General features: G+C 47.9%; 1 protein-coding gene across 3 annotated transcripts in view; it reads left to right on the forward strand.

Annotated features, from left to right (window-relative positions):
* Positions 1-22,879, forward strand: part of ASIC2 (acid sensing ion channel subunit 2) — a 925,293-nt gene that overhangs the window by 832,549 nt on the left and 69,865 nt on the right. For all 3 annotated transcript variants that reach the window (XM_053657008.1, XM_037128069.2, XM_037128071.2), the window contains exon 2: positions 12,689-12,839. In XM_053657008.1, coding sequence (XP_053512983.1) covers positions 12,689-12,839 — 151 coding nt within the window. The remainder of the gene's footprint in view (positions 1-12,688; positions 12,840-22,879) is intronic.

Consider the following 22,879-nt stretch of genomic DNA (forward strand, 5'->3'; position numbering starts at 1 on the left):
TTCCTTCCTAGCCCATTCCACCTGGAGCCACGGGGACAGGCAGAGGCTTGTTATGGGAGGGAGGTCTGGTCCGCCTGCTGAAGTTCTGCTTGGGAGACAGCTGGCTTACAGGGTGGGGCCATACTGACTACTTACTTTATGGGGCCTTTGGACAGCTAAGTTGTATGCAAATTTATCTTTCTTTATAAAACAAATTGCAGCGTAATTTCTTCCAGTCATTCTCTTTTACTTTAAATTATTCATTCAACAAACTTCTGTTGAGTACCTGTGCTTATCTAGGCTCTGCCTGGAGCACTTGGGTAAATAAGACATAATCCCACGCTTTGGGGATGGAGCAGGGATAGACACGTAAATGGACGCATTCATTTGTTCAGCGTTTATTGGTTACCTGCTAAGTCCCTGGGACTGGGGCAGCTACGGGCATAGTGAGTGCTCACCTGGCAGGACTGACGCACCCACCCGGCCGCTTGCCGTACTGGCACCTCTGCTCTCACCCTGGGTTCTTTCTTCCCCCCAGGAATGGTCCAAGTCCAGCGGGGTGCCGTAGCCAGCCCCTCATTTCAGTCCAAAACAGCTGAGCAGCGCCACCTAACCCTGAGGGGTATTCTTATCCCCATTTTTCAGATGAGGCACCACGGGTTCAGGGAACACAAGTAACTGGCCCAAGGTCACATGGGTGAGGCCTGGGGCCACTGGGATCCCCACTTGGATCTGTTCCTCTGAAAAAGCCTGCGACCTTTCACTGCTCCCTGATGCCTCTACAGGTAACTTGTCTCGGAGCCTCAGTTGCCTCATCTGCAAATGGGACAATCAAGTCTATTTTGCAGGCTTGTTGTGAAATCAGTTGAAATTTTTATCACCAATGTCTCTACGCCTGCCTTTGTCTGGCTTTGTGGCCCAGACTAGGGTGCAGCAAGTGTGGCACTGTGGCAAATGCCTTGTGCCTGCCAGGAGGGTGCAAAATTTAAGGAAGCGCTCACTCTCAGGTGAGTGTGAGTGTCCCAGAAATACGTGTCTCCCTCAAATTCCCCACTTCCTGCATCTCCTCCGCCGCACCCTTGATTTGGAGGGGAGGAGACACAAGTGGTAATGGGGGAGGGTGGAGCGGACAGAAGTGGCCGGCTGGATGGTGTGCTGCCGTCAAAGCGGTAGTTGAAACCAGGCCCTGCCGCAGCCACACGCAGCCCCCCTGAGAGACGCAGGGTGGACCTTGCTTCACACGAGCGCTCCTCAGGAGCCACATGCTGTGAACGGATGCGCATGTATCCACGATGGTCTTGCAGCTGCTCTGCCTCCTCCATGATCTGAAGCTGCTTCCTCTCCATTTCCCCCCAGAGGGCTCAGGAACGACCCGAGGGCGGGGTCCTCGTCCTGTTTATCTTTGTATTCCCAGGGCCTGGCTGCGTACTGGACATGTAATACTTGCTCGTTAGATGTGGAATGAACTAGAGAACGCTTTGTCTTTCATGTCGGAAACCTTTAATCATCGTAGCTCCTTTGATATATTGATCACGAGGCATAGAACTGTGTGGTACAATGAGACAGAGCGTCCTGGGAGGGCCCATCCAGCAATCTGGCAGGAAGTCACAGGGACGCAGAGTAGATGTCTGCCCCATCTTAAAAGCTAACAAATGAGAGAATTAGGATTTGATTCCAAAGGTCACGCTCCCTCCAAGAGAGTGCAGGGCCCACGTCTGGGCACTATTTGTTTTTTCAAATATACAAAGACCAGCCCTTGCCTCTGGCATCGAGTCCCTTCTACCTAAACCCCCAAAGCAGTGTCCCTCATGGTGCCCTGCTCAAACCTTCCCCCACCTTCAGACATTGTCCCTCAGCACAGAAACACTGGCACCACCTGCAGAACGTACATTCTTCTGGCACAAAGAAGGCAAACAGGGTTCATCCCATGCCTAATGGCACCAGAATTGTTGGGCAGGAAAGACCTAGGGGACCCGGAGGGGAAGCGGGTTGCCATTGATCAGTCGCATCTACCGAAGACCCAGGAAGGAGGGTGGCATCGCGAATGCTGGGGGCTGCCCGCCAGGCCTCAATTCCAATGTCAGGGGAAGCCATCGGATTAAACTCCTGAAAACCCTCTGCCTCTGTGAACCTGCGGTGCCTCCGAACGCTCATGGTGCGAGCTCTGCTACTAAAATCACGTGCTGCTAAACCTCTAGGCCCCCCGTGGGGAAGAAGAAGAAGACAGCGACACTCTCTGAGAAGTTCCCGAAGAAGAGGAAATCTGTTTCAAGTGGGAAAACAGGAAATTGGTAAGAGTGCGGTATGAGAATTTCAGTGCTGCGTGGGTAGTTACTTATTTGACCTTTTCTTGATCAGCTTTTATGATCAGCCTACCTTGAGACTGTTTTTAGCTGTGGCTTTAATTGGAACATCTGCTTTTTCTCTGTAAACATCATAAACCATCATTTGGTTCTCACTGATGCATCATCTTCAATGCAGCCTCCCTGTACAATAATGTGAAATTAACCAAAAACACAACAGAGCACATTGCCAGTTCCCCTCCTTTTTTCTCCCTCATCTCACGCCGGCTCAACAGAAGGGCGATCCCCAGAAGGTGTACGGTGAGGCAGGTGCAAGGAGGGGCGCGTTTCTTATCTCAGGGTTGGCTACCCAGGTAGAAAACACACTCACGGTGGGACAGTGAAGCCCACCCAAGTGCCTGAGGTAGATGTTGGAAACACCTAGGAAATGTGAAGTTCAGATAAGCAGAAAAATCCAGCAAGGTCAATACAAACTTCTTATACAGGAACATTCCGGAAAGCATCTGGGCACGCCACAGGAACACTAAGTGTGCACCTATTCCTGTGGGTCCAGCTGGCAGACGTTAGAAGTAGACACAGGACTGTCGTTGTAGCAACAGGCGAGCAGCTATAAAAAAAATGTATAACGGGGGTCGGTCATGAACCCAGAAGTCACATCCTGTAGAAGCTCAGGTTTCAGAACTCAGGTGCAGAGTCCTTACTAATAATAATACATTAGCTAATTTTACTAAGTGACCACCCCCTGCCTGGCGCTTTATCCATCGTCTCCTTCGTAACCAGAACATAGACTAAGACGTGCCCTGCTGCGGGGCGCTGTGCCCCAGAACGGCCGAGTGTGGCGGGACTCGGTGCCACCTCCCTGGGGTGTCCGGGCCGCTGTGCCCTGAACACCCTGCCCCCAGTCTGCTTTGCTGGGGAGTTGGAACAGGCTGGGCAGCAGGAATGACAGCAGTAGAATTAGAAGCAGGAGTGAGGGCAGCAGAGACGAGTGGTAATGGGACGGTGGGCAGTTTGTGGCCACACTCTATGCATTTTCTGAGCTCTGCTTTCCTTGAAGGAAGGGCACCCCTCCTGAGTCCTGCTCCCCACAGCCAAGGCTTCACTCTTCAGAGTCAGTCTTGGCTGGCTGGAAATGTCCCTTCTATTAATGTGCCCTCCACATACACAGGCCCTAGTGACGGCAGATCAGAGACCCAGGCTGGGGCCTCTAGGACTGGCACAGCTTTCCTTGGAGAGAACCATATACCACCTCCTCTTACTCACTGCATCTGTCTTAATAAGTATCTACTATCTGACAGCTCAGCTCCATTATTCACTGTGCACAGTGTCTGGCACAGAGTAGGTGTTCAACCAGGACAATGTAACTCAAAAAACTGCGTTCTTCCAAAAATCCTGCCTGCCTGTGAGTACGGTCCGTAGATGTCCAGCTACAGGAATCAGGTTCTAGGCTGACAGGCAGACAGGCAGACAGGCAGGGCTCAGCAGGCAGCCTGAAGCCTAGACTGACCCCATTGGCCTTCCTCACAGCATCAGCATGGCCCTGCTAAGACCAGGAGCCAGTCCAAGGGATCTGCCTCAACCTGCTCCATACCATTGGTGGTACCCACTGCTGTCCCTGGGGAGAATTCTGCAACAGCCCCCACATGCTCCCATCACTGCCCACCAGGCAGCTCCCTTTTCCACCCTCCCCCGGCACTTGGCACCACCCAGCCTCAGTCTGCCTGGCCAGCCTCCCTACAAGCTGGTTCCTCACAGGTTGACTCATCTCTGCATCCGCAATGCCTGGGACAGTGCCTAAAACACAAAAGGTGTTCAGAGTTGTTCGCTACACAAATGAATGGATGAGCTGCAAACATGGTCCCAGATGGAATGGCATCTCAGATTCGGTTTATACGGCCAAACAACAGCACTTTCCCTCCCCTGCTCCTGCAGGGCTCCAGCAAGATGCAAACCACACACAGGCGTGCTCTCTGCCTGGGCTGAACTTTTATTTTTGTTTTTTTTCTACAAAGTGTTTTCAAACCATTGTAGCCCTTTTGATCTTTACCCTGATTCTACTGTACTTTCCAGTACTCTTACCAGCATTTCCAAGATGAGAAACCGAGATCCAAAGGGGACAAAAATGTCTCCCCTAAATTGGCAAGGAGCCAGCACTGGAAGCTGGGGCTGCCTGGTTCCCAGTTCCACGCCTGACTTTTTCTTTTGCCCAAATACCTCCCACGAAGTACCTACTATGTGCCATGGGTGGAGCCAAGTATGGGCATCTAGAGAAGAAAATGCTCTGCACAGGAGACAGCCACGGAAGACTTCAGCAGAAAGAGCAACCACGCCAGTCGCTGAGTCCCATTGGAAACCTCTGTGGAGCCCACACTCCCACCAGCCAGGGGCTGTCCAACTCGTAGTCAGCCCCCCACATACGAGGCGTCAGGAGCAATTCATCAGCGGAGGTCTGGCCTTTTGAACAACTTTCCAGATGAATGCCACCCGGAAAGCCTTCAGCTCTCCCCCTGACTCCCCAGGCTGTCCGCCAAAAGAGCCTTTGCTCGCAAAACGTTTGAACTGAAGGCAAACACGCAGAATCACCCATAGCTTTGGTGCTATTTTCCCAGCTGACAGAGTTTCCGTCGCTCACTGCTCTTTTCTTCCACATTGCGTTCGCACATCTCCTCCTTCGCCCTCTGAAGCTGTCTCGACAGCTGCCCAGCAGAGAAGGCCTGGGCTGAGCTTCAGGATTGGAGAGAAGAGACCAGAGGGGCCCCTCAGGGAAACTGGCACAGAAATGTCACATCCCAGCAGATGGGTACAGGGACATGGAGGAGGAGGAGGGTCTCATTTCTGTGTCCTACATTCAGATAATGCTAAGCATTCTTCTAACAGCTCAAATATAAAAGAGAAAGTCAGGAGAACCACTCCTGGCTATAGAAACTCGGACAAGGCATTTAGCCTTTAAGAGCCTCAGTTTCCACATCTGTAAATTGGGGAGAATAACATCTACATTGATGGGTCTTGAAAGAGAAAAAGTGTATGAAGCACTCAGCACCATTTCCAATTCATGGTCAATGCTCCATGATCCCTCATTCATCCCTTTCCCTCCTGAAAAGTAGCCTCTAGAGAGCATGGTATGAACAATGACCTGAGAGAGATAGTGCCCCCTGGTGGACAAGAAGGGACAAGTGCTGCAAAGATGCTGAGTGTCTCCTCCTTTCCCAGGACAGCACCTGCCAGTGTGGATCTGGAGGTGCTTTTATGGTTGTTTTTAGAGATTGCGCTTTTAATTTTATTGTGGGGAGCTTTGTGAGGCACAGGCATGCAACAGTCCTCGAAACATAGTAGGTGGTCAACAATTCCTGGTGCAGGAACAGATGATTGGGCGGGTAGGTATTTTAATGATCTGATCTTCGCCGTCAAAGAGCTGGCTGTCGACGGCTGCTTACACACACATCCCTCTGCTGCATTTAGTTTTCAAGCATATTAATTGCAATTTCGGAAAACAAAAGGCAGATTCATTTTGTCTACTGGACGCCTGGTAACCCTTTTGACAGACTTTCTCACTTCCCAGTTGTATGAAATGTGTTTGAGGAGTTAGAGAAAAAGCAAACAAATGAAATAAATGGTTGGCTTTGACATGCGTATTATTTTGCAAACAGCCTAATGAGACATTTCAGTAACTCAATAAGAAGAAAGCTCAATCAACTCGGCTGGGGGGGGTGGATTTTAGAGGCATTTTAGAGCAGTACAATTTCATTCCCTTCGAGGGAAATAAGCAAGAAGAGACAAGAACCCACTGCCTAGGAGAAGCCGGCAAGGTCAGGATTAATGAATGGCTTTCAAGGTTTGAAGCTTGCAGGCCCAGTTGTGTGCTGGTAAGTGGATATTTCAGCGGTCCTTAAGGGAGCTTACATGTCATTTATTTTCTTAAATAGATACGTGGTGTAGAAGTGTTGGTTGCACTATTAATTGGACCAGAAAACTATCTTCATGACTACCAGCTTTTCCTAACCTTCCCAGCAAGGGCTCCATTTCGCATTTCCAGGACCCTGTAGGGCAGGTCACTCCAACAGGTCACGCTGAGCCTGGATGCTGCATCTGGGCCAGGAGCAGTTACCAATCTTTCTCTCATTCCTGGATGCAGTGCCCTGGGGAGGGGGGCCTGGCCATTATCCCCAGCATGTGCCAACTGAAGACTTTGGAGGAAGAACATAGACCTGAGTCATCAGTCCCGGGGCAGATCTCAACTCTGCCCCCATACTAGCTATGTGATCTAGGGCAGATCACTTCACCTCTCAGGGTCTTAGATTCTCCACAGGCAAAAGAGGTGTTTGGCCAATAACATTTTTGTGCCTGCGTTCTCCCAGGATTCCCTGACTGTGAGACGTGCCTTCCCCACTACCAAGTGAGAGAGCTGAAGTGTTAGCAAAATGACAAACCCACCTGCCGGGAAGAGAGCTGGTTGGGAAGGGGTGTGGGTGTGAGCTGCAGCTACAAGGGACAGCAGGTGAGGAGCACGGGCTTTAGAGTTAGGCGAAGATGGATTTCACCCTGGATTTTCCCCACCTACCAGCTCCGTGACCTGGCTCAGTCACTCTGGGACTCAGTTTTCTTACCTGTAAAATGGGGGGATGATAACCTGACGGGGCTGTTGCAGAAATTAGTGGCAGCAAATGTAAAGCGAATGCCACTCCAGGGAGGGCAGCAAAGGCAGCTGGTGACTTCAGAGCTCCACTAAGAGCTCCTGGAAGGCAGTGAGACCCTCTCCTTGTGCCCATGTCCATGCTTCTCTGACTTAGAATGTGCCCGCTTCAGATTGGTGGTGTCTATTCACTGTACCAATAACAGGACACAATGCAGTTGTTGGAATTTAAATGGAGATTTTCACAATGAGTTGTGGGCATCACAGCATCTCCCTCTCCTACAGAACTCTGGGACCTTCAAGCAACAGGCTTACCATTATCACGAAATAAGCAATCAGTGGCACCCGGTGGTTTTCAAGGCCTCTAACTACTTCAAGATGAGCTTGCTATTGTGGAGACATAAACAGATGGGACCCCTCAATACTCCTTACTCTTTAGTTCACCTCTAACCTCTCCGCTCACCCAAAACACTTGCCTGGCCTGTGCTAAAAAAGAGAGACATAGTAACTACCTTACCCCCACCACTGTGGATTCATAACTAGTAAAGATATCTCATGTCATCTTCCAAGCAAATCAACTTTCACGCCCACATTTGGGCCCTACAAGCACACAGCAAGATTATCTTGCCCAATTTGCATATAAGAAAAAGTAGAGGCTCAGGAATTGTCTGTTTCTTTCACTCCGACTTCATGGGGCCATTGAGTAGTTGAAGCAGATGCAGTCTCTAAACTGTGATGCAAAATGTTAGCAAGGAAAATGACCTTCGTTCCCCATTCTTACCTCCAGATCCCCCATCACTCCTGGAGATCCAGGTTTGAAGTGTGCACCATTAATTCCTACAAATCAATCCCACTAAGGGCAATTCTAGACTCTCAACAACCTTGCAGATCCAGCCCTGCCAGCCACAATGGGGTTGGCAGCACTTACCTGGAGAGCAGAGAAATGCCGGGGAGAACGACAGGTTTGAAGAAGCAGCGAGCTCCACCTAACAGTCTGGACTTAAATAAATAGTTTTCTGACTGGGTGCGATAAGGCATAAATTTGAAGCGTGTGTTACTCTTACACACCTTTATGCCCCGAAGAGGGGAGAGAGAGCTGAGTCTTAGCCCAAGTTTGTAGCAAAACCGCACTGTATGTAAATAGCCCTCAGGCCTTTGATGTGGAGTGCAGAGGAAAATAATCCTCTCTAAAAAGCCAAGCGGAGCTGAAGCTCAGCGGGGCGGGCGGGCGGCCAGCTGAGGGTGCCCTGCTGTGTCTGAGCCCCTTCTCCTGCAAAGATGAACTGTCTTAGTTCCTGACAGGATTATTTCCTCTAATACCTTGATAGAGAAGCAAGCAAAAATGCTCCTTGTACAATTAAGTGGGAAGGTGAGAAGGCCACAGCAGAGAAAGGGATGGGAGAGGAGGAGGACAGGTGGCAGCCTGAACTCCCACCAGAATCAGGTCAGGCTGGCCCGCCAGCACCAGAGGGCGCCTCCCGGAGGTGGGCAAGGGGGTGGGAGCAGCAGCACCTTGGAGCCCATTCACTCATTCATTCATTCAGACACAGTCTGCTTTCTTGGAGCTTCCAGTTTAGTGTAAGACAGGACCAACTAATACACTAGTTGCATGCGTTGATCTGTACCATAGAGAAGAAAAGCAGGGGTGCAAGGTTGAATCACAAGGAGTCCCAGTTTAAATGGAGGCTGGGAGCAGGGGCGGGGTGGTAAAGAGCAGCCTATGGGGATGTGGCATTGAAGCCAAGGCCTGAGCACAAGTTGGCCAGGCAAAGGGTATAGGGAGGACATTCTAGGCAGAAGAAACAGTATGTAGAAAGGTCCTGTGGGGGGAATGAGCTTGTCGCACATTTCAGGAGCTGAAGAGGCCAGTGTGTTTGAAGCATGTGAGAGAGGGAAGGAAAGGAGGCCCAGCTGAGCCATGGAAGCCCAATGAGGATTTGGGACTTCATCTTAAATGCACCAGGAAGCCACAGAATGGTGTCAGGCCTCTTTATGGTGGTTCTGACTTGATAAAGAACTTTGCTCTTACAGCCCTGGTGGGTGTGGCTCATTCCCAGTCAGGGCACATGTCTGGTTGCAGGCCAGGTCCCCATTAGGGAGCATGCAAGTGACAACCACACACTGATGTTTCTCTCCCTCCCTTCCCCTATCTCTGAAAGAAAAAAAAAAGAACTTGGCTCTTATAGACTTACTTCGCCATCTCTCAGACATGGCTGCAGTCACCCTCCAGCTCCCTGCCCTGTCACTCTGGTTGCCACCACCCCTCAGCAAGCTCCCATCTGCATCAGTTCATATGTGGAAACTTAGCACATTTGCCGCAGCACCCATACCCATGAGAAGGGAGCAGCAGGAAAGGTGGGCCTGACAGAGCCACCTACAGGAGCTGCCCCAGGGCTTAGGATGAGGACCAGGCCTGTAAGGGAACATCAGGGATGGGAACCAAGTCTCTACACTCCCAAGGGCCTGTCTGCTCTCGTCCCAACAGGGAAAGACTTGGATTCACAAGGTTTCAATGCTGCCAGCCCAGTGCCTGCACAGAGCAGGCACTCAAGGATCCGCTGAAGTTAGCAATGCTCTAGGTCCTCCATCTCCTTTTGTAAGTGGGGAAACTGGGGGAGGCTGATATAAAGGAAGGAACAGGTTGAACTAGGAGTCCATGTCCCAAATGGATACATCCTTGCTGCCTCCTAGCCGTGAGCAAGTCACTTCCTCTCTCCCAGGTCTCTATTTCCTTACCTGTGAAGTCAGGTTGGAGGACGAGATGACCTCCAAGTCCCCCTTCAGTTCTCGTGCCTGGTCGTCACCCTCAGAAGCACAGAGTGAGTCAGTAGCTCTGTCAGAGCCACACAGCATGGTTGTTGCAGGGCTGGGATCACAGCTGACTCCAGGACTAGACAACATATTCTGACCCCAACCCAATATTCTCAAGTTCAAGTACCAAATGGAGGGGGTGAGGGAGAGGCCTAGAATTTGTGATGATCTAATGCTAAGCCAAAAAGTACTTTTACTTATAAATCTATATAGATAGAAAAATTAAAAATACAAACAATTTTAGAACCAAAAAAAGTTATTTGGTGGGTTTACAAAGAAAACCCTCTATTGGAGCACTCCAGATGTGCCCAACCCCTTGCATTGGGTGTGCTACCTATAAAATCCCATCATCTATTCATTACAGAGGCTGCCTTGGGGGCCAAGTTCATGAGCCAAGTTCAGTGACTATATACAATGGTGATGATAAAGCTCCGTTCTTTGAAAAATCATGTTCCAGCTGTCTCCACCACGAAGCTGAAAGAGCAGGGCTTGTCTGTTTTGAAATAGTTCAGTTGCCAGGGACTCAGAGCCATTTTATACAATGGAGAAAAATGCAGAATCTGTTTGTTGTTTTGCTGACGCTTCCTATAGAACCGGAAAGCAGGGAGTAAGCTCATTCTTCTTTGAAATCCCCAAACCTTTGCCCATAGTTGGAACATATGCATATGAATATTGATTGGCTGATAGAAGAAGTGAGGCAGAAAGGGAGAGTATATGACGCAGAAACATCCCAATGACACAGAATCAGGACAGCACCCCCAGAAAGAGCACGTGCGTTAGAATCAGACAGATAGGGATTGGAATTCTAGCTTCTCTGCTTAAGAGCTGTGTGACCTTAGATGAGTCACTTAACCTTTCTGGGCCTTGGCTTCCTCATCCGCACAAGAGGAGCAGCATTAGCCACCCATCATCACAGTTGTAAGGGTTAAATGAGACAGCATCAGTAAACATCTAAGAGCGTGCCTGGCACACAGTATAGGCCTCTCTTACTTCCTTACATCCAGCCATCCAGATCTGCATGAGAAGACCAACCTCCAGCACTCATGCTTGCTATTTACCTGCCCCTGAACTGAAGGATGGGAAGCCAGAGACTGTCCATGTGGCTTCCACAGTCAGGAGAGGACAGTGCCATGGAGTGGGTCAGGGAGGCAGCCCGGGCCCAAATTTCACTGGCTGCAGGAATCCAGTACAGTTGGCCTGGGCCTCTTCCAGCCAATTTTGCCAGATGTAATTTGGCTTCCACTCGAGGTTCCAAAGCAGTTATGTAATCATAATAACCACAGCATTTGGAGAAAGCTTTTATAGTTTCAAAGCACTTTTGCATGTATTACCTCAGTTGATCTTCTCAATAACCTTGAAAAGTAGCTAAGGCAAGGACTAGAACCTCCTTGTTGTAGGTGGGAAAATTGAGGCTTGGTGGGTTTATCTGGTTCACCTTGAGTCAGACATCTAATAAGTGGCAACATCAAACTTGGACAAAGATCTCTTGATTCCTTGCCCTGGGCTTTTCCCACACCATCACATCATATCTTTGTCATCAAGCAAAAGTGGGCTAAGCACCTACTGTGTGCCAGGCAAAGTACTAAGGGCGTGGATTCAGAAATGAAAGGCAGAGTCAAGTTCAGGAGAGATGCAGGACCAAACCACTCTGTAGCATGTGATAGCTGCCACGGTGAAGGAATAAGAGGAACAGTGAGGACGCAGTAAACTAAACTTGATCCAGGGCTTCAGGAAGGCCTCCTGGAGCAGGCAGTGCATTAATCCAGGCTTGGAGAACAGCTAGAGGTTGCCCAGGCAGAGAGCCAGAGGTTGTTCAGGAAGAAAGAAAAAGGAGAGGAGTTGCAGGCAGCAGCACCAGCAAATAGAAAGCTACAAGTATGCAACCAGCAGGACACACCTGGGAATGCTGCGAGGTGTTGGAACTGGCTCCACCCAGCCAGCCATTCACTCACTCATTCATTCATTCAATGCATATTTCTGGAGCACCGCCATGTACCAGGCACTGTGCTAGCCACTAGGGATAAATACCTCAGGAGATGTAGTTCCTGAGCCCACAAAGGTTACCTCCCAGTGGATTTCCAAGGATTCAGATGGGAAACAGTAGCTTGTGTAGGTGGAGGCACCTAAGAAGGCTGGGTGTGGAGGGCCAGGATGTTAGCCTCAGGGGCATGAAGAGCCCTGGTGGATTTTCAGCACAGGATTAACAAGATCCGGTTTGCATTTTGGAAAGAGTGAACCCCAGTGAACTGAAAGGATGGGCTAGAGAAGGTTGTCTGGAATCCAGGAGCCCAGCTAGGAAACTGCAGCAGCCCAAGCAAGAAAGGACTGGCCACAACAAGGTTCTAAGCTACAACAATGCAGAAAGCAAAAGGGAAAATGAAAGTATTGACAGGCCTTGCTGGTTAATTGGATGTGAGGGTGAGGAAGAGGGAGCCTGGACAGCCACTCTGAGTGTCTGGCTTGAGCCCCTTCTCAGGTAGTGATGCTATTTCCTAGAACCAGAATGTGAGAGAACCATCTGGAAGATGGGAAGCCTGAAGAAGACTTGTTCCCATGGGGACATGCTGGGTGTCAAGGGTGTGGTCTGTGGTCGCCCTGAGGACATGCTTATTAGGCGTTGGGATCAGCGTGTCTGGAGCCCAGAAAAGATCTCAGGGCCAGAGGTGCAGTTTGGAGTGTCAAGTGCTTACTAACAATGTTCGATACTTGGATAGAGGGAGAAAACACCAGATCCTACTGCAACAAATCCCTAAGGGTGTCCAGATTTGTTCTGTGATACCAAAACTCCACTGGGCAAAAGTCAGGCTCTTAGCCAGGGGGAGGAATCATTGGTCCCCAAGAGGGGTTGATAGTGATGGGTTGTGGGGACTTTGGCTTGTAGTTGGATTTCTGGGGTCTCATCAATCTCCAGAACCCAGTCTGAAGTCACCCATGTCCTTCTCTCTCTCTCTCTTCTCTCCTTCAGGTGTTTACAAAATATGGGAAGTGTTACATGTTTAACTCAGGCGAGGATGGCAAACCTCTGCTCACCACGGTCAAGGGAGGGACAGGCAACGGGCTGGAGATCATGCTGGACATTCAGCAAGATGAGTACCTGCCCATCTGGGGAGAGACAGGTGAGCCGGGCACATGGACCTGGGCAGTGGGTGATGGCGGAGGGTGCAGGACTTTGAAAGGCTGGTTTGCCTCACGTGAGCTGTCTTGGCCCACCCTGTGAAGCACTGGGTGGCGGTATGCTGGTGAATGATAAGGATGTTCCTGGCATGGACTGGGATGAGTTTCCTTGGATTTCACTAGATGAGAGAGGGCCAGATGATGGGAATATTAGAAAGAGAAGGCAGGTAGGGTGAGGAGAGGTGTTGGGAGGAGGCATGGAGAAAGGTTTGAAGCAACGAGTATGGTTCGGCAGGTGACTGGCTTGATTTCAGGAGACGACAGGATGGACCAGCCCCTTCTTCTCCCAGCCATATCGAATATCCCAACCAAGCTAGGGGCCCAGTGGAAAGCAAAGCAGGTTCTTCTTGCTGGGGGAAGGGGGAGGGGCTGTGCAATGTTGGAAAGCTAAAGGGTAGACACTCAGGGGTCTGACACCATGCCTGCGTGAGCCCCTGGGGGCCCAGGTGTATACGGGTTTTAAAGCTTATTTCCTGCATTCATTTATTCATTTATTCATTCAACAAATAATTCATTGCACCAAAGTAAGGACCTTAAGCTAAAAAAGATGGAGTCCTTGGTTATAACCTGGAGGAGAAGACACATGAGGAGGGACAGTGACCTCCACCTGGGGGCAAGAGAAGGAAAGTTCAGGGAAAACATCATAGTACATGGGCCATTTCAATTGGGTCTAGAGGTTATCCTGCATTATACACATGGGTTCTCATGAGAGGAGTGCAGGAAGGTCAGACAGAGGAAACAGCAATGTGAAGGCAGAAGCAGAGACCAAGTGATATAGCCAGTAAGCCCAGGATGTTGGCAGCCTCCAGAATTCTACCAGGTGGAAAAAGTAAAGAGGTGCCCAAGAGTGGGACCATGGATGCAAAAGAGACCAGATAAGACTAATGCTGTGTTCTGGGCATAAGGCTAGGAGTGGTGAAGGGGCTCAAGGGATGGACCTGAGGAGAGGCCACACGGGACGGAGGAGAGGGGTGCAGGGCGGTGTAGAGATGACAGAAGGTTCAAGCAGGAGGGTGACCCTGAGCCCTCAGGTTGGAGATGGGGGTGGAGAGCAGTGGATGGAGGCCTAGCAGCCCAGCCCCCACTTCCTGCAGCCAGTCCTTCCCGTTGTGAGGCCCAGCCCTACCCATGGCCAGGCCTTTCAGGTTTCCGAGGCAGCAAAGGTTTCTACCCCAGGGTTGACTGGCTGCAACTCCAAGCTCTCTCCCTACCGCCACTCTCTCCCTTCCAGCACATCTCACTTGCACACCCTGTCAGAAAAAGGCAGGTGTAGCCACTTGCCTCACCTTATGGTTAGTTCTCCTGCTCCTTCATCACACACATCCTTCTGGTAATGCCTTCTGGCCACTTACCTCACACTCCAGACCCTCTGGGCCCCATCTGCTGCTCGCTACTAACAAGACACTCAGTGCCTCCCATCCACTTTTCTAAATTCAGTGCCCCTCCCCTCTAGCAAATGGGCGAAAGTTTGGGCTACTGCCAGGCTCTGGCTACCCTGCATGCTGGCCAGCAGAGCCTGGTTCTCCAGAACCTTTCAGGGTCAGCCTGTGTCCTGTGACCATGGGGGCCTGTAGATAACCCTGGGTCCCAGGAGCTGAATCTTGGTCCAAAGAGACCCTGCCCTGTAAACACCAGAACGTATTTTCTCATTGAACCGCCTGTGGGAAAGGAGAGCAATGAGGAAATTAAAAAGGGGTCTTGGAGATTGGGCTGACTGTGCCCCACACTAGGATGTCTCCTCAGCCGAACATCCTTGTGCAAGGAGCACCCTGGAAGTGTGTCACTGATGGCAGGCTCAGTTGCATGTCGACCTAGACAGTATGTTCCCAAAGGGGCACTGTGGATGCCAGGATTTGGGGATGTTACATGTTCTAAGAATAAAAAAAACCTGGTAAACTCTGATTACACAAGTTAAACACATTTATTCATTGCAGGATTTCTTTAATATGCTACATCATGCATCCTCCAAGATAGAATATTGCACGAGCATTTATCTCCCAGAGGCCTGTGAGTGCAAGCCTTCTTTCTCGTGGAGGAGCTCACAAGACAGAAAAAGGACAGAAAAGCTGTCCTAGACTGTAGAAGCGCAGATGTCATGGCCAGCATTTTCTAAAGGAAATTAAACTGAAGGCAGGTGGGAGGTTGTTAAAAATGAAATTCTGTGTAGATGCCTCTGAGAAACTTCAAAGGAAAAAAAGGAAATAGGCAGTGGGTGATCTCAGTTGCTCATGAGAGAAGCAGGATTCAAACAAGCTTAGGCATAAAAGGAATCATATTGCCCAGAATCCATGGCGAGGTTCAACAACCAAACAGCGGGAGGGCGAGGACGCAGCTCCAGAAAGAACCACAACAGAGGGCTCAGGCCCCTCACACTCTACTTCTCTGGCCTCTCCTCTCTCTGCATCCTGCATCTCTCTCACTAGAGACAGGCTGTCTTCACACATGTAGTTTTTTTTCACACATGGTTCCCAATAGTTTTATAGTTTACACATCCTACCACCAGCGAGAGACTGTTCTGAGTCTCTTACTGAACCGATCCCCTATTTAACACACACACAGGGAGTGAGTCATTGGCCCAGGTCAGTCAGGTGCCCACTCTGGACCAATCACTGACCAAGGAGTGAGTTCATGGAAGGCTGTGAGAGCCCTAAGGAGGCTGGGGAGATGGCAGCTGGAAGGAGTTCCCAAGAGATTATCTCAAGAATGGCTGTGCTGGGGGAGGTAGAGACCAGGGTGAGGGGAGAGGGTGAGTTACATCCGAGGAAACCAGAGCTGGTGTACAAGGAGTTCTTTAATAAGCTCGATTTCTGGATAGATAGGCTCAAATAAGACCTTCCCTTCCTCATCTCCCTCTACCCTTCATTCATCCCAGTGCCAAACAACATTCTTATCAAATATTATCTCCTTGGTTTCTCCAAATTCTAGTATTTTAAAAAATGAATTTGATATAATCTGTTTAAACAAAGGAATTACTTGGAGAGTCTATGCTCTAAAAGAGTATATATCTGCCCCCTTCATATTCCCCTCTGCCTCATCACTTCCTATCCCATCCTCTTGTCTACGTGGCTATAGCCACACTGGCTTCCCTGTGGCTTCTGGGACACTCCAAGAACACTGTCACTTTAGGGCATCCTCATTCTTCATTCCCTCCACCTAGAATCCTCTTCACTTAGACCCACATGGCTAACTGCCTCTCTCCATCAAGTCATTGCTCAGTGAGGCCTCCTTTGACCACCTCATTTAAAACTGTGCCCACCCCACTCTGCACCTCTCCTATCTGCTCTGCTTGTCCTTTTCTCTGTGACTTGTGTCCCCTTCAAGTATTCCATATGATTTACTTACTGGTTTTTTCTTGTCTATCCCTTTTTACTAAAACATATGCTCCAAGAGGTTAGAGAACTTGGATGTCTGGCTTACTTACATACATATACCAGGTTAATAAATGTTTATAGATATATTTGTTGAGAGGAAAAAAATTTCTGTGCACACCAATGGGGCCAGGATGAGGAAGACACTGATGTTAATGAGCTACTATGTGCCGAGAACATCCTATCCCAAGAACCCTCCCAGTTACCCTGCTTAACAAGGATTATAATCCCCATTGAAAGATAGAGCAACTGGAACCCCGAGAGGCTGCATGAGCTTCCTAAGAACACACCCCAGGTTAAGTAGTTAAAGCAAACTGAAAACCTACTTGTGAACTCCAAGGCCATTCTCATTGTACCACAGTCCTTTAATGTTCAAAACTTGATTGTAAAGGCACTACCATGAAAATAGCTCAGGGGGGGGAAAGGTTCAGGTGACATCTTTGAAGAGAGAATGGTATATAATGATAGGTCTGTTGATGTCCTTTTCTATTTTTTTCTGAGTTTTTTTTCTTTCTTTTCTTTTTTTTTTTTTTTTGCAATAGCAGAATCCTTGTATAACAAAAGCTTCAGCACAGTGCCAATATATAAAACAGATGAAGGCAGAGCTACTCCAGTTGAACTGGAAAGGGGGATCCCAGTTTGATTTTTCCACATTCACTGTGGCCAACTGCGGGATATTCCCTAAGGACAACCCTAAGGCTCCAGCAGGGACTGACGTTGTTGGGATGAAAACTGAGTTGCATGGTTCTGTGCCTGTGTATGTCACAGCGACCAATGCCAAACACCGTTCCCCCTCTTCCACCCAGAGATGCTAAAAGCAGCTCAGACCTGTCCTCTGAGCTCCAGAGCCTCGGGGAAGAGGTCAGCCTGGACATTCCGGGGCACGGTGGGTTGAACATGAGTGTTTACGGAGGCTTCCCTCCCCCACCCACACCCAAAGGGCAATAAAGGATTTATTTTTTTTAAGGGTGAAGTGGATGGGAGAGAAGACAATAGTAGGTGTCTGTAAACTTTGAAAGATGGAAAGCAGATAGATGCTAGCTGACTCAGCAGAGCAGACGAGGCTGAAAGATGAGGGTCTGCACTGGGAAGCCAACTAAAGCCAAACAGTTCGCACCGCAGAAGCTCAAGAAAGGATCAAGGGTTGAAGACAGCAGGTTCTACTGAAGATAGAGATGAGAAGTGGAGTTAAAATGGGGAGGATTAGTTAAAAGCCTATAAAAGGAGCTGGTAAGTCCCCTAGATATCCTCCCATGGCCCAGAGTAGTCAGACAAATACCTCCCCACCTGCAGCTGAAAATATGATCGAAACGGACAGGCTCTGGGCTGGGGCAAACCAGGCAAAGCCGAGGGCACGGGTGAGGTGCTGTACAGAAAACAGGGAGGTGAGGGGAAAACTCTGCTTACTGAGTAGTGAGACCTGCATGCAGGCTAATCCACCCTACTGCTACACAGAACTCTGGAGATACTGACAGTCTTCAGAGCAAAGGCCCACACAGAATGACAGTGAGGAGTCCCCAAACAAAATGGCCCGGTTGGGTCACCCCAGAGTGAAGGCTCTTGGCAAGTCCTCCCACACATAAGGAATGTGTGCAGCCTCTAAGTTTCTCTCAACTATGAATAGATAGCCAAAAAGCCAGGCATTTAAGTGAAGCTACTAACAGGAAAGGAACTAAAACCAAACAAACAAAAAAGAAACTTGGAGGGAAATAGAGATAATGGTGAATGGCACAAGCTCTAGAGCCTGAGTTCAAATCCCAGCTATACAACCTACCAACTGTGTAACCTTGGGCAAGTAACTTACCTTCTCTTGGATCCAGTTCCAAAACCTGTAAAATGGCAATAACATTATTATCTACTCTGTAAGGAAGATTGAAATGAGTTAATATTTGTGAAGTACTTAGAAAAGTGCCTTAATAATATTAGGCACTGCATAAGTGTTTGATAAATAGAATAAATAAATAAGTTCAGGGAACAGAAAGAAACATCAAACTGTTTTAATTAAAATTCTCAGGAGATAAGAGATAGTGCTATATCCATAAACACAAGATATTAAAATAGTATGCTATTAAAAAGTAACAGTCAAAGAAGTTCTAAAAACTGGAAATTAAAAATAGGATTGCAAACATTTTTCAAACTCTTAGAAGGATTGAAGTTGAGAAAATCTCTTGAAAAGTAAAACAAAAAGACAAACAGATGGAAAATGGGAGAGGAAAAAATATGAAAATAACAGAGCAAATCCAGGAAGTCTAGCATCCTACTATTAGAAGTTCTAGAATAATAAAACAGGGAAATGAAGAAGAGGATGTTGCCAAAGAAATAATGTAAGAAAAATTACAAAGTAAAGCACATGATTTTTCATATCAAAAGAATTCACCAAGTCCTGTCTGCAATAAGCAGCAAAAAGAGTCAGACCAAGACACATCCTTGAAATTCAGGCTAACAGAAATAAACAGAAAACCTAAAAAGTTTCAAAGAGAAAAAACAAGTGGTATACTAAGGATCTAGAATCAGAATAGCCTGGAACTTCCTGACAGATAGAGTTGAAGACAGAAACAATGGTACAATGCTTTCAGATTGTGAGGGGAGGACATTTTTTCCTAGAACAGAATTCTTTTTATAATTTAAATATAGTTGGTAGTATATAATATTATATTAGTAATATTACTTTCAGATGTACAACATAGTGATCCAGCATTCTTACAATGTGGTCACCCCCTTTAATTCTAGTAATCATCTGTCACCATGGAAATTTATCACAGTATTACTGACCTTCACCTTTTCACCCATTCCCCTACCCGCCTCCCCTCTGACCACCATCTCTTTGATCTCTGTTTATATGAGTCTGTTTGTTCATTTGTTTTCTTTTTTTAGATTCCACATATAAGCATCTTTCCCTGTTTGACTATTTCACTTAGCATAATGCTCTCTAAGTCCATCCATGTTGTCACAAATGGCAAGATTTCATTCCTTTTTACTGCTGAGTGATATTTCATTGTGTATATGTAGCAGATCTGCTTTATCCATCCATCCGTCAGTGGACACCCAGCTTGCTTTCCTGTCTAAGCTATTGTAAATAATGCTGCAATGAACGTCAGGGGGCATACATATTTTCCAATTCCAGTTTTGTTTTCTTTGAATAAATACCAAGAATTGGAATTGTTGGGTCATATGGTAGATCAATCTTCAGTCTTTTGAGAAATCTCCATACTGCTTTCCACAGTGGCTGCACCAGTTTGAAGTCCTACCACCAGGGCACAGGGGTTCCCTTTTCTCCACATCCTCCAACACATTACTTGCTGAGTTTTTGATAACAGCCAGTCTGACTGGTGTGAGGTTGTATCTCATTGTTTTGATTTACATTTCCCTAATGATATAAGATAGAATTCTATATCCAGCAAGTTACAAGTGAAGTGTGAAGGTAGAATTTGGTTTCAAATATATTCCAATATTCAAATACATTTAAATATATTCAAAAATATATTTTTGATGAGAACATTTAAGTTCTACCATCTTAGCAAATTTTATTTATGCAAAACAGCATTATCAACTGTAGTCACCATGTTTTACATTAGATCCTCTGACCTTGTCCATCTCATAACTGAAAGTTTGCACCCTTTTAACAGCTTCTCCCTACTTTCTAATTTCTTCCAGACCCTCACAACCACTTTTTTACTCTCTGTTTCTGTGAACTTGACCTTTTTCTTTGCCATTTCTGTGATAAGTAACTTGGTGGACCAAATAAGCCAACACAAAAGAGGGGAAAAAACAGTAAGAACAAAATAGTTTCTCAAGAAAGAAATAAAAAACAGAATACCCTATAAGGCTGGGAGATGGTCACAGCCCTAATTATGTAAAAGCTGGACCCTGGCTCGCACAAAATGCCGCAGAACTGTGGACAGGAGGGTGAAAGGAAAGCAAGTATGATGAGACCCTTCACGTAAGGGTCTCAAGCAAGTATGATGAGACCCTTCGCTTTGCGTAAGAAGCAACATCCTCATCTCCACAGTAGGAATTCAGTAGAGGAAATCCAAAATGTTTAGAAGCCAATAAATAACTCAAGCGGTTGGTGCCTGTGAGCATATGAAAGGAAGCACCAGAAGAGACAGCTGACACGTTGAGAGGAGCCGTCTCCGAGGGGTGCAGCTTGGGGAGAGGGCGGAGGGGGAGCAACAAACTGCTGTTTTTCATTGGCAGTCTTGTAATACCATTTGGCTTTTTAAATTATGTACATATATTGATTTGATAAAGAGAAAAATTAAATTTAAAATAATCATGAATTTTCCATGTAGCTGGAAGGCCTGAGAAAATGATCAAGGATAGTACATCTCCTATTCCCCATCATAAATAGGACATGGCAGGAGTGGATACAGGCGGTTGCTATGGTTTCTGCAACAACTCTGCTCCCAGGAAAACCTCTGGCCGTGGTGCCAGCTGACAAGGACCTCCCCAGAAGTACAGCTGCAGGCTCTGGCCTGAACCAGAGAGTCCGGAGCACAAGGACAGGCAGCAGGCAGCAGGCAGCAGGGCTTCTGAGCTCACTCTCTAGGTGGCCTTTGTGCCAGGCAGAGGGTCCCTACAGGTGCCTGGAGAAATGATGCCATAAGTCAGAAGGACCACTGGAGTCAGGCATCCACTGCACCGCCAGAAGAAGCCAGCCTTTTATCATTCCAAGAAGACCTATTAAGTGCTGTGCAGAACATAGATGTGCCCTCATTAAAATTCCCAGCAGGACATCAGTGCTCTGAGGTGAACATCTAGGGGGTGGATGAAACAGAGCCACCCCAGAGTTCATGTCTGCCTTTTCGGTAAATTGCCAAGAGCACTGACTGTGTGCGAGGCACACAGAGATAGTGATGAAAAGCCCCAGTCCAGGCTTTCAGATAGGGATCATCTCAAAGCTCCATTTATGTTGTGCATGGAAGTTTACTGATCCAACAGCCTTTATGTAAAGTGCCTAAGGAGTGACCAGGTAGTCACAGTCTGGTCAGGGACACATAAACAAATGTCATCAAGTGCTGTGACAGAAGAGAGAGATGGAGCACAAAGGAGGGGACAGTAGATTCTAGAAAGGAGGAAAAGGGTACCTCAAGGGAGGCTTCAGAGGGGAAATGACCTTTGGTCTTAGTCTCAGGTGACTAGATGGTATGTGGGAGTAAGAGGGGGTGTGGGTCTGGGCAGGTGAAAGGCCAAGGAGAGGGAGGGCAATCGGGAGCAAAAGCCAAGAACATTCTGGGGTGTCCTGCAGTAGCTGGACCTAGGGAGGGGACCTGGGGCCGCAGAGGCAGGCAGAGATCAGGTCACCATGAGCCTTATATGTTCTGCTAACACATAAATGTCCTGCCCAAAGGGTAGAACACTCTGCATTGTAACTGATGATGCCCAGGGGACTCACACTCTAATGTGAGAAGCTCTGAGCTGGACCGCAGTCCCCTGCCCTTTGGAAATAGGAGGATGACATTTTAACATCCAGGTATTTCCCAGACACCACCCCCACATGAGCAGTATCATGCTTTTTTATATTCATTGATTGAGAAAATAGTCACAAGAACTTGCTATGAATTCAGTAATGCTTTGAATGATTTTGAATTCTATAACCTCATCGCAATCTATGTACGTGATCTGTTCGGCAATCTGGCTGTACCTAACTTCCTGCACCAGTGGGTGTAAACAGAACTTCTACGAATAGAATCTTAATCATCCACCAACATCCCCTACAATTTCAAAGACATGACACTCCCGATGGCTTTTCAAGGGTGGTATCTCCTGCGTGCCAGTCGCCCACCCAGACTTAACAGCCTTCTTAGCAAATAATTTATAATCTCTGAGCCTGAATGCACTAGGAAAACTCATTTAAAGAATCCCTGGAATAAATCTTTTTGTAATGAGATCAGCCCCAACTCCCCACAGGGTGCCTTCACTAATGCATGTTTTGTAAATATTTTGCTTACCAGGGATATGTTAAGTGTAGCCATTCTTCTCTGTTGCATATCTAAGGCCTAACATTAACCATCTCCTTCCCCAGCACGGGTGTGTCACTCTGCAGCACAGAAGGTGCATCGCCTGCATGCTGTCCTCTGGTCCTTGTGCGCATGGTCCCATAACATAGAGCAGATCTACCATCTAACAGATCAACCCGTTTAACTAACAGATGTGGCAAGCAAGTCTCTGAGAGGCCAAATGACTTTCCCATGATCTCAGGGCTAGAAAAGTATCAAAACTCAGAACTCAGTCCCTATCTTCTGATTTGGTCCTCAGCTCTTTCCACCAAGAGCTAGTGTTCCTTAAAAATGAAAACAGAAAAAGTGGGGGAAAGGGTTGCTTTGGGTGACACTTGGTATAACAGAGAGTAACATGTTTTTGCTGCAGCGTGTCTTGGGGTCTTTCAAATGCTTGTGTGTTGGGAGGCTCTGCAGGAGGGGGCTGGGGTTTGCAGCCCCCACCAAACTCTGTGGCCACTTGATAACATCTGCTGGGTCAGGAGCTGTTGGTGTGAACGCCCTGCGGTATCCCGATGCTGCCCAGAACAGACGTAATTGCATTCCATCCAGCATGGGGATGAACGCGGATTTTAATTCCTCCAGAAGCTTGCCTAGCCTCTAAATGTCACCCAT

Source organism: Artibeus jamaicensis, unplaced genomic scaffold (assembly GCF_021234435.1).
Source record: "Artibeus jamaicensis isolate MK-2021 breed Jamaican fruit bat unplaced genomic scaffold, CSHL_Jam_final contig_1998, whole genome shotgun sequence".
NCBI lineage: Eukaryota > Metazoa > Chordata > Mammalia > Chiroptera > Phyllostomidae > Artibeus > Artibeus jamaicensis.